The sequence below is a fragment of the Ostrea edulis genome, chromosome 6 (genome assembly GCF_947568905.1).
Source record: "Ostrea edulis chromosome 6, xbOstEdul1.1, whole genome shotgun sequence".
Lineage (NCBI taxonomy): Eukaryota > Metazoa > Mollusca > Bivalvia > Ostreida > Ostreidae > Ostrea > Ostrea edulis.
The window spans coordinates 13,504,675-13,516,892 of record NC_079169.1 but is presented as its reverse complement, the minus strand read 5'-3'; the positions used below and the strand labels follow the sequence as shown (position 1 = coordinate 13,516,892).

The window sequence follows — 12,218 nt, the reverse complement described above, 5'->3', positions numbered from 1 at the left end:
TCTATGAATGAAATATAAGTACAACTTAGTCTTCATTATAACGTTGTAGTAACATTCTATGAATGAAATATAAATACGACTTAGTCTTCCTTATAACCTTCTAGTAACATTTTATGAATGAAATATAAGTACAATTTAGTATTCATTATAACCTTCTAATGTAAAACTTATACGGTACCAATTTTGATGCACCAGATGCGCATTTCGACAAATAATGTCTCTTCAGTGATGCTCAATCGAAATGTTTGAAATCCGAAATAACTATGAACAAGTGGAGCCAAATTCATCCAAGGATAAGAGCTATGCATGAGGGAGATAATCCTTAATTTTGAAATAAATTTCTAAATTTTATAACAGCAATTAAATATACATCCGTATTTTCAAGCTAGTAACGAAGTACTTAGCTACTGGACTGTAGAGACCCTCGGGGACTAACAGTCCACCAGCAGAGGCCTCGACCCAAGGGTCATAATGTAAAACTTATACGGTACCTATTTTGATGCACCAGATGCGCATTTCGACAAATAATGTCTCTTCAGTGATGCTCAACCGAAATGTTTGAAATCCGAAATAACTATGAAGTTTTAGAGCTAAATATAGCCAAAAACAGCGTGCCAAACAAGTGGAGCCAAATTCATCCAAGAATAAGAGCTATGCATGAGGGAGATAATCCTTAATTTTGAAATAAATTTCTAAATTTTATAACAGCAATTAAATATACATCCGTATTTTCAAGCTAGTAACGAAATAACATTTATGAATGAAATATAAATACTGCATAAGCTTCATAGCGATATTAAACTCCTTGTGTCCTTTATAAACTTTACTTGTATCAAGGTTTAGATAAAGAAGTTCATTTATGTCAAAATATGTACCATGAAGTATATACTCTCCACCGGTCAGAGTAGATATAAATCATTTTGTATTTTCTTTATCAATACATGTAATGACGTCTACCATTTTAGAATGCAATGCAAGAGATGGTTTGCTGATTCTGTATATTTAGCACTTATTCTATGTATCTATCACTAATTCTATGTATTTAGCACTAATTTTATGTATTTAACACTAATTCTATGTATCTATCACTTATTCTATGTATTTAGCACTTATTCTATGTATCTATCACTAATTCTAGATATTTAGCACTAATTCTAGATTTTTAGCACTAATTTCATATATTTAGCACTAATTTTATGTATTTAACACTAATTCTATGTATTTAGCAGTGATTCTATATATTTAACACTAATTCTATGTATCTAGCACTAATTCTATGTATTTAACACTAATTCTCTGTGTTTTTTAACATCAAGTCTATGTATCTAGCACTAATTCTAGATATTTAGCACTAATTTCATATATTTAGCACTAATTTTATGTATTTAGCACTTATCCTATGTATAGTAATGATATACAGCTCAGCGCTAAATTGGCACTCTTGCCTTATCGTGAAAGTCGCTAAGATATGAATCCTATTAAAAGGGATAAAAGTATATAATTTCATTTTCTTTCAAATTCTTATCAATCAGAGAATCAGAAATCTCCGTTGTCGTCCCTAGACTTTGATTCAAATGAAGGTAATGATTTATTGATAATTTAAAACTTATACATGTAGACTTAATCATACCTGAATTTTATTGACTGAATATCAAGGTCTTGGAAACCAGATCTATTTGAAAATTTGACTGCAGTCTATTCCCAAAATAGGGTGAAAGGATAAGATTTTCAGGTTTGTATGCGCAAATCGTCAGAACATACACTCCATGTCCTATACAATAATAGAAATGATGAAGATAACGAACTGTTGTCAGCGATTCATTTTTCTGTTAACGTCTGTCATTGTCCCCTGTAAAACACTCACTGATACATCCTATATGATTGACAAACTCATTCATCAGTATGTAAAAAGTAAAGATCACGAACGGTGATGTATCACACAAATTCTATAAGGAATACAAAAGTAAGAATAGAGCAAACACGGAGCCCTGGATATACCGGTATCACACATACAAATATAAGAGTAGGGCAAACACGGAGCCCTGGATATACCGGTATCACACAAAAGTAAGAGTAGGGCAAACAAGGGGCCCTGGATATACCAGTATCACACATACAAAAGTAAGAGTAGGGCAAACACAGAGACCTGGATATACCGATATCACACATACAAATATAAGAGTAGGGCAAACACGGAGCCCTGGATATACCGGTATCACACATACAAAAGTAAGAGTAGAGCAAACACGGAGCCCTGGATATACCGGTATCACACATACAAATATAAGAGTAGGGCAAACACGGAGCCCTGGATATACCGGTATCACACATACAAATATAAGAGTAGGGCAAACACAGAGCCCTGGATATACCGGTATCACACATACAAATATAAGAGTAGGGCAAACACGGAGCCCTGGATATACCGGTATCACACAAAGGTAAGAGTAGGGCAAACACGGAGCACTGGATATACCGATATCACACATACAAATATAAGAGTGGGGCAAACACGGAGCCCTGGATATACCGGTATCACACATACAAAAGTAAGAGTAGAGCAAACACGGAGCCCTGGATATACCGGTATCACACATACAAAAGTAAGAGTAGGGCAAACACAGAGCCCTGGATATACCGATATCACACATACAAAAGTAAGAGTAGGGCAAACACAGAGCCCTGGATATACCTATATCACACATACAAATGTAAGAATAGGGCAAACACAGAGCCCTTGATATACCGGTATCACACATACAAAAGTAAGAGTAGGGCAAACACGGAGCACTGGATATACCGATATCACACATACAGATGTAAGAGTAGGGCAAACACAGAGCACTGGATATACCGATATCACACATACAAATATAAGAGTAGGGCAAACACGGAGCCCTGGATATACTGGAATCACACATACAAAAGTAAGAGTAGGGCAAACACAGAGCACTGGATATACCGATATCACACATACAAAAGTAAGAGTAGGGCAAACACAGAGCACTGGATATACCGATATCACACATACAAATATAAGAGTAGGGCAAACACGGAGCCCTGGATATACCGGTATCACACATACAAAGGTAAGAATAGGGCAAACACGGAGCCCTGGATATACCGATATCACACATACAAATATAAGAGTAGGGCAAACACAGAGCCCTGGATATACCGGTATCACACATACAAAAGTAAGAATAGAGCAAACACAGAGCCCTGGATATACCGGTATCACACATACAAAAGTAAGAGTAGGGCAAACACAAAGACCTGGATATACCGGTATCACACAAAAGTAAAAGTAGGGCAAACAAGGGGCCCTGGATATACCAGTATCACACATACAAATATAAGAGTAGGGCAAACACGGAGCCCTGGATATACCGGTATCACACAAAAGTAAGAGTGGGGCAAACACGGAGCCCTGGATATACCGGTATCACACAAAAGTAAGAGTGGGGCAAACACGGAGCCCTGGATATACCGGTATCACACATACAAATGTAAGAGTAGGGCAAACACGGAGCCCTGGATATACCGGTATCACACATACAAAATAAATAACGAAAAGCACACGCACGGGATTCAATACGAGGCTAATCGCCCATGAAAGGGAATCCAGTGCATCGTAGTCTTCTTTTTCATCATCTACAATTATCCAATTCTTGATTATACCAAGCTGACATATCTTTAAATAACACTATTATAATATATTATTTCTCTATTTTTCTTTCTCAATAGCAGGGTGAATGTCCACCCAATATTTGAAATGGCTTATATTTCCATTAGAATCGTATTAGATCCTACCTCTAGTGCTTTCAAGGGTCAGTGTTTGACCTACTATTATTGTTGTATTTATTATAGGATTTATGAGATTAATCATTGTTATCTTCCCCTTTCAGCATTGTATTATAACCTAATGACTCATCATCGTGTGCAGTAAAGGGGGAATTTTAAAAGGAAAATTGTCAGTGGTTTTGAAAATAAACTATGAACACGATAAAGCCATACATAAACATTTTATTTCAGTAATACATAATACACACACTCATCATTACGTTGTTGTTGCCACGTAATATTAAGATTGATAATCATGTATAATAATCAAACATCAGTAATCCATCATATCAGCTGTGTAACATTTTTCCACCATCAATATTATTAACAATTATAAATACAATTTTTGCTACACTTGAAATAAAAATAATCTAGAGTTTTGACATTTTAAACATTAATAAAAATGTGAAGACATTAAAAACTATATTTTGGGGAGGAACAAAATCATATAGACTTAAATACATGAATCTAAGTAAGGCAGAAGGGGAGGAACTCTGTATGATAATAAAACAACATAGACATATACATAAATCTAAGCAAGGCTCAAAGGGAGGAACTCTGTATGATAAAACTACATAGTCTTATACATGAATCTAAGTAAGATTAAAGGGGGAGGAACTCTGTATGATAATAAAACAACATAGATTTATACATGAATCTAAGTAAGGCTCAAGGGTAGGGACTCTGTATGATAATAAAACAACATCGACTTATACATGAAGCTAATAAAGGCCCAAGGGTAGGAACTCTGTATGATAATAAAACAACATAGACTTATACATGAATCAAAGTAAGGCTCAAACATGACGATACACGGTATATGTTGAAATTGGCTGATACAAAATGGCTGGAAATACAATTATACTGCAATATAACAACACCAACATAAAAAATACAGGTACAGATTAATGTATATATTAGAATTAAATAAGTCCTTGGTAAAGGTAAAATATTGAAGTGCTTTCGCTCTACGGCTCTTCAGTTGGAAAGCGCTTTGGAATAAATGTGAAATCTTCATCTGATTATATATATATATATATATATATATATATATATATATATATATATATGATATAATACCTTATATCATACCTTATGCTATATTATATAATACAACATGATATTAACAGATTACTCAACTTAGTTCTTGAAAAGTGTTGGGCACTACCTGTGTTGTGACAGAATCATTTTATGATAACTGAAATATACATTGAAATTCCCGAGTAAGAGTTCAAGAAAACTATTTCTTCACCACAACGCTTTGATACATCCATCTGATTTATCGATATTTTTATCATGACGTTAGCAGGCAGTATACAACGGTACAGATCGTTTGCAATTTCGCCATAATTTAAAACTCTATATGTTTAACCCTATAAAACCTCTGTTTGTTGTACATGTATCATCCGAAATACAGCTAATAAATGTTCGCCATACTTCAATGTAATATGCTATAATTCTAGACTAACACATTCGTTGATGTTTTCGGTGGGAAACAGAATATATTTACGTCTATTACTGTTAATGAATTAAAGAGACCCAAATGACATCGCATATTCCGTTAATGTAATCTCTGGGCTCAGTAAAAACCCGGTATTCTCTTTAGACATCCGATTCCTTCACTATGGTGTCATAATTTTTCGCAGAACGCATTCCTGGAAAATATTTCGAAGTATCTGATGTTACGTTACAAAATTCAAAACAAAAAAGTGTGAATGTGTTGCATATTTTTGGATGGTGCAAGTTTCAATCAAATTTATCTGTCATTGAATACAGGATCTCCCCTGGTTCGTGGTTTGACATGATTTATTTTCAAAGAGTTGTCTTTTCTATCCCCGAGCCTTTGACCTACAAACGGTGTAGGAAAACATAGTGTAGTAATTAAGATTTAATGGGTGATATCCACTGGATAAAGGAGTAAACATGTGATAAATATTGTTATGCTATCTCCAATGCTACAAAATTCAAACGAGCATCATATGTTCTCTTACATGGAGCTGCAGCATACAGTCCTTCTATTCAGGAGATTGATGACTGATGAAAGCCTTCTCTAGCTCCTCTATCACCCTCTTATTTTTATTTTTATTTGCAATTTCTAATGCTGTTCTTCCTTTTGTATCCCGTTGATTTATATCGGCGCCATATTTCAATAACATTTTCACCATATCCACATGTCCTTTAAAACTCGCATATCCCAAAGGTGTGTATCCAGTCCCATGCTTTCGATTGACGTCAGCCCCTAATTCCACCAGCTTATCCATCACACGTGCGTGTCCATGCAAACATGCAGCTACTAGTGGTATTGTCCCATATTTATCACTTTTGTTGATGTCAGCCCCTGCTTTCACTAGCAATTCTACCACACTTGCATGTCCTTTATGACATGCACTTACCAATGGTGTGTTTCCCTTTCCATCCTGAAGATTCACATTAGCCTTCGCCTTTACTAACTCATCCACTACACTTATATGTCCATCAAAACATGCAGTTACCAGTGGTGTGTGACCAACTTTGACACGTTCTGTGATATCAGCCCCTGATTTCAGTAGGTATTTTACCACATCTACATGTCCTTCATGACACGCAGTTACCAGTGGTGTGTATCCATTTTCATCACTTTTCTTCAAATCAGCCCCTGCTGCCATTAGGACTTCTACCACACCGACATGTCCTCTACGACACGCAGTTACCAGTGGTGTGTATCCATGTTCATCATATTTGTAGATATCAACCCCAGCATTCACTAGCAATTCTACCACACCGACATGTCCTTTACGACATGCAGCTACCAGTGGTGTGTTTCCATTTCCATCCTGAAGATTCACATTAGCCTTCGCTTTAACCAACTCATCCACCACACTTATATGTCCATGAAAACATGCAGTTTCTAGGGATGTGTCTCCATTTGCATCGCTTTTCTTTAAATCAGCCTTTGCTTCCACTAGAACGTCTACCACACCGACATGTCCTTTACGGCATGCAGCTACCAATGGTGTGTTTCCCTCTCCATCCTGAAGATTCACATTAGCCTTCGCTTTAACCAACCCCTCCACCACTTTTATATGTCCATGAAAACATGCAGTTACCAAGGGTGTGTGCCCAAATTTATCTTGTTCTGTGATATCAGCCCCTGCTTTCAGTAGGTATTTTACCACATCGACATGTCCTTCACGACACGCAGTTACCAGGGGTGTGTCTCCATTTTCATCATTTTTTTTTCAAATCAGCCTTTGCTTCCATTAGAACTTCTATCACACCGACATTTCCTTTACGACATGCAGCTACCAGTGGTGTGTCTCCGTTTCTATCTTGAACATTGACATTAGCACCCGCCTTCAGTAGCTTATGCGCCATCACCGCATGTCCCCGCATACATGCAACTGTTATAGGAAATCTTAGTGGCAAACAATCAGTATCGTCTGCATTATTCTCATATGTTCCATCAATTGATGGCAGGCTGACATGAGATAGAATTATTTCGAGTGTTTCTACATCACCACTATAACAACCCAGAAGAAGTAATCTGATCTGCTCCGAAGCTGAATCAATATCGATGCACTGGTCATTTGATCAAGCATGTGTGACTACGGATATTTCTACTCCTTTGTTATCTGTGTGTTCATGCTGTGAATTTCTGGTAATCATAAATAATTCACCTCCTTCATGGTGCTGTCGAGTTTGTTCTGCAATGAACTTTAGGAGCTCATTGTGCCCATAACAAATGACCCAGCTAATCACTCTAACATATGCGTTTGTTTCATTCATTCTTTCAACCAAAAGCAGCCTCTGTATTTCTCTCTCAACCCACTGATCTGTATCCTCGCTCTCCTCCAATATGCTTTCATGTTTACTCACTATCTTATCTATGCGTTTCTTTTGGTGCAAAAATAAAGACTTCAATTCTGCGTACGGTTTTGTCTTCAACTCGGCAATAAAAGCATTACACACCTGGGTATTTTTTAAAACAGGACCCCTGAAAACATCATAGAGCTTCATTTTCTGTATTTTTCTATACAGCCGTCTTGCTAGTAGTGGATACTGATCCTCGCCAAGATCAAAGGAATCCTCTCTATCGCTATTAACATTATTGTTCTCTTTACTTCCATTACCTTTGTTTCCTCTACTTGTAACTTCGTTTTCGTTACTACTTTCATCTTCTTTTCTACTCCTGCCTTCATTTTCGTAACTACTTTCATTTTCTTCCTTACCCCTATCTTCGTTTCCGCTACTACTTTCATCTTCTTCCCTACTCCTGCCTTCGTTTCCGCTACTACTTTCATCTTCTTCCCTACTCCCGCCTTCGTTATCGTTACTACTTTCATCACATGGATGAGTAAAATCTTGCTTCTCTGTCATTCTCGTTTTATTTGTCTGTGGTGTGACAAAATTAGCAATATAACTATGACTCATACAGTCCAATATTTGATGAAGACAAAATGATAGCCATATATTTCTGTTGTTCAATCCTGAATTGTTCTGAAATCAAGCATTAAAGAAAGTCTTCAGACAAGAAACAGAAATCTAATTAGGAATATAATTTGTGATATGTTTACATAGTTTGCTATTAATAGATATGTGTCGGTCAATGGAATTACCTGCTACAAATCTTATATGAGAATTATTCCCTTTACCTCATCAAGATATAGGAATTACGGCGAGTGTGACCAGTTGACAGGAGATTCTTACTTCTCCTTGGCTGCTTTGTGAACAAACATGTCTAAAATTCTGTTACATTACTAATACCAAATATTTAATTGTACGCATAGCCATATATTTTAGGATGTGTCCACGAGGTCGGTTGAGTATTGCTCATTTTATTATTAGACTCTTACCTTTCTCAAATGTTTTTTCGCGCAATATCAACTTTGACGTTTATAATACTTACTGTGACGTCATAGTACTTTCGTGTATATAGTCATGCGTTACGTTGCTATGAGAGATAAACACGACTGAAAAAGACCGGTAACACGGTCGAAATATTTCTACAAAGTGTTTATATATATATATATATATATATATATATATATATATATATGTAAGACTCTAAAGTGCGATGGTAGCTCCAAAGTGCGATAGTCACGCCAAAGTGCGATGGTTTGCGCCAAAGTGCGATGGTTTGTTAACGTTACGGACGCCAAAGTGCGATGGTGACACCAAAGTCCGATGGTGCGGAGTTCAGTAACGTTTGTGACGTCACGTCATTGTGACGTCATTCTTAACGTCTTTCGAAATAAAACTGAAGAAATGTTACATGGACGACAGCAACGGGAAGATTTACACTGTTGAGGATAGTGAGAACGGCAAAGTACATTTGTTGTCGAACTATCTTCTTCGCCCAAACATTCTGTAATTCATTATCATTACTTTGACGTACACGTATCAAATTCCTGGGGGGGGGGGGGGGGGTGCTATAATACAAAACATTTTATACGATTTCGCGTTGGAAAATTTTGTGTTTAATACCAAAACTATATGCTATAATACAAAACATTTTATACGATTTCGCGTTGGAAAATTTTGTGTTTAATACCAAAACTATATGGTAATGAAATAAGTTCTTGTTCTTATTTTTTGTACATGGATTTTGCACTGATATTTTGGTAAAACAACACACGGTTGGTTCAGTCTGTACCAAAACACTGTGTCGTTTACAAACCAATGGATTTCGGCGTGTCACACCATCGCACTTTGGCGTATCAGACCATCGCACTTTGGCGCATGAGTGTGGACCATCGCACTTTGGCGTGTCACACCATCGGGGTTTGGCGCAGACCATCGCACTTTGGAGTCCCATTGCACTTTGGAGTCTTACACACACACACACACACACACACACACACACACACATATAACATATATATATATATATATATATATATATATCGCATTTCGAGTATACTTTAGGTATGTGGCCTTTAAACATTAAATTTGTGACTTTACAAAATCCAGATGCTTTCAATTACAATTATATCATTTTTTCACTGATTTGTTTGTAAACATAAAAGACTGAAGGTTTTTTTTTTGTATAACAAAGAGTTAATGCTAAAATATTGATCTTATCTTTGCATTCAAAGTGTCCAAATTTTGGTAGTCAACATTTACTGAGTTATACTTTTAATATTTATCATCAAAAATGAAATAACCCCCCCCCCCCTGTGAATCAGTGTCTTTGATTAGCACCTATGTAGACCCTAGCCAGTCTAGGTAGAAGGTAGATACCATCCGTCCTGATTAGGTAACGCCTACTTTTCCAGGAACGGTAGGTCACGAAGCCATTACCCGGGGCATTTGTCTAATCTGATCTGCATGACATTTTTGTTTACTGAAGTGATCCAAAATTCCTGGCCACACGATTGCTGACCGGATTAACAGAATCTAACTTAATAGACAAACATGTGAAAAATTAAAACACAAGACGAATGTTCACATAAAGTTATTGCATAAAAAAATCTTCCCGCAATTTTGGATTGAATTTTTGCCACACTTGGGAAAAAAACCAGATATTAAAAAATCGCCATTGGCGTAAATAGGGAATCATATATCGAGCACTGGTATATGCACTGTATAGTGCTGCTCTACGGACTACCCCGTTTACCTGATGAATTTATAGGGCTCACGGCGGATGTGACCGGTCAGCAGGGGATGCTTGTTCCTCCTAGGCACCTGAAATCACTCCGTTTATCATAAAGTTAAATTTTTAGTTTCCCGTTTATATATAGAAACCTATTTAAAGAACATATTTTTAGATGTTATCTATAAGCTTTTTTGTAGCTCACTTGTCGCAATGGTGAAAAGTGACCGTGATACCGGTGGTAACTTCTATTCCTTGCTAAGAGCACTGGGAAACTTTATGTTGCTAAGGAAAAAATTAGTAAAGTCTCCCAAGGGCATAGTAATGTTGACTTTCGATTTAAGTTTTATTTTTTTACTGTCTGTTTAGTTGAATTACTAGTTGACATCTAAAGTCTTGGATATATCAGAGATGGGATAGGGTGCCTAGCAGGAGTAAACATCACCTGTCAATCGGTCACACCGCCGTGAGCCCTATATCTTGAACAGGTAAACGAAGTAATCCGACGTGAAATCAGTTTGCCAAGAACGGCCTAGAACAATCTGTATGAAACCCACCAGACAGCATTTTACCCAATGATATGCTGTATTGGCAAACTATATAATAGAATTTGCGAAATGCTGACTTTAAACGAGACTGTCGAAACTCCTGCACCATCAACTTGTTTATCAGTAGTCTGCGTGGATTTAAAAACTGACCATACAAGCTCTTGCGTATCGAATCAGTTGATAGGGATAAATACAATATGGGAAGTTGAGGATGGAGAAGCTGGAGTCATCCCTTTGTCATAAAGTTGATATGTTTAACTTATTAGCCACACATATGTCTCTTTAGATAATATCTATATATTAACTTTATATCACGTCTTCATATGAGTGAAATATTTTCGAGAGAGACGTTAACCAATATATAATCAATCAATCAATCAATCAATGAACTGTTTATAGCTCACTTGTCGGAATTGTGTGATGAGAAAGTGAATGTAATACCGATTTAATGTCCATCCCCTGTCAGTAGCGCTGGGTACCTTTATATTAGCAAGTACTTTTTGCCGAAGAAAACTTATGAAACGGGTATTCTATGAAAAGCAGAATATTTACTCTTCAACTAAAATACGTCTTAATTAATCAAAGTATGTGTATAATCAAACTGTCATTAGTACGTGTTCTACAAAATTCCACTTACCCTCGCTGATCATTTACTCTTCATCTTTCCAAACATTCACTAATTTCTATTATGAAATTCCCAAGAGCTGTCCTCTGCTGCTTATTGATTGTGAGTGTTTTAAGCACGAGAGTGATATATGGTCTGACGTAATAGGGTATGTAAGTCTCGTCATATAGCGAGGTGGTGTTTTTAGTTCCGGGTACATAGACTGGACTTTGGAGAGCGTGATATACATATAGTGTTATTAATGAAAGTTAAAAATAAATAACAGTGGTCAATCTCATAAGTCTTATAATACAAAATAGAAAGTTGGGCAAACACGGACCCCTGGATATACCAGAGGTGGGATTTGATTTGAACATATTTTATTGTCTGGATGTTATAACAAACAGATTGAGCACAAGTTCTTAAAACTTAGAACGCCCTCTCCTATATGAGCTTTCTTAAAGCAATTATATAATAAATTATATCTGTAGATATATATGTACACTTGATTAATATATACATGTATGTACAATTGATTAATATATGCATGTAGTACGTACAAAGTAATCGCTATGAAAATTCCATCAACTAAAAACGACCAGATCTCTTGATAAATAACTGAACATAGGAAAATAATTCTTCATTTTCTGTG

General features: G+C 36.3%; 1 protein-coding gene and 1 long non-coding RNA gene across 2 annotated transcripts; both read right to left on the bottom strand.

Annotated features, from left to right (window-relative positions):
* Positions 1–4,886: 4,886 nt before the first annotated feature.
* LOC130047152 (ankyrin repeat domain-containing protein 50-like) lies at positions 4,887–7,055 on the bottom strand (the record flags this gene model as incomplete). The annotated part of the gene is made up of 1 exon (XM_056141642.1): positions 4,887–7,055. A coding segment is annotated over one exon (1,197 nt), but the record flags the coding sequence as incomplete, so codon positions are not given.
* A 1,149-nt stretch (positions 7,056–8,204) lies between these two features.
* Positions 8,205–11,724, bottom strand: LOC125648365 (uncharacterized). Its single transcript, XR_008796197.1, has 2 exons — positions 11,600–11,724; positions 8,205–8,319 (listed from the first exon to the last, which is right to left on the bottom strand). It is a non-coding gene; the product is annotated as an uncharacterized LOC125648365 (long non-coding RNA).
* Between the last annotated feature and the right edge of the window lie 494 nt (positions 11,725–12,218).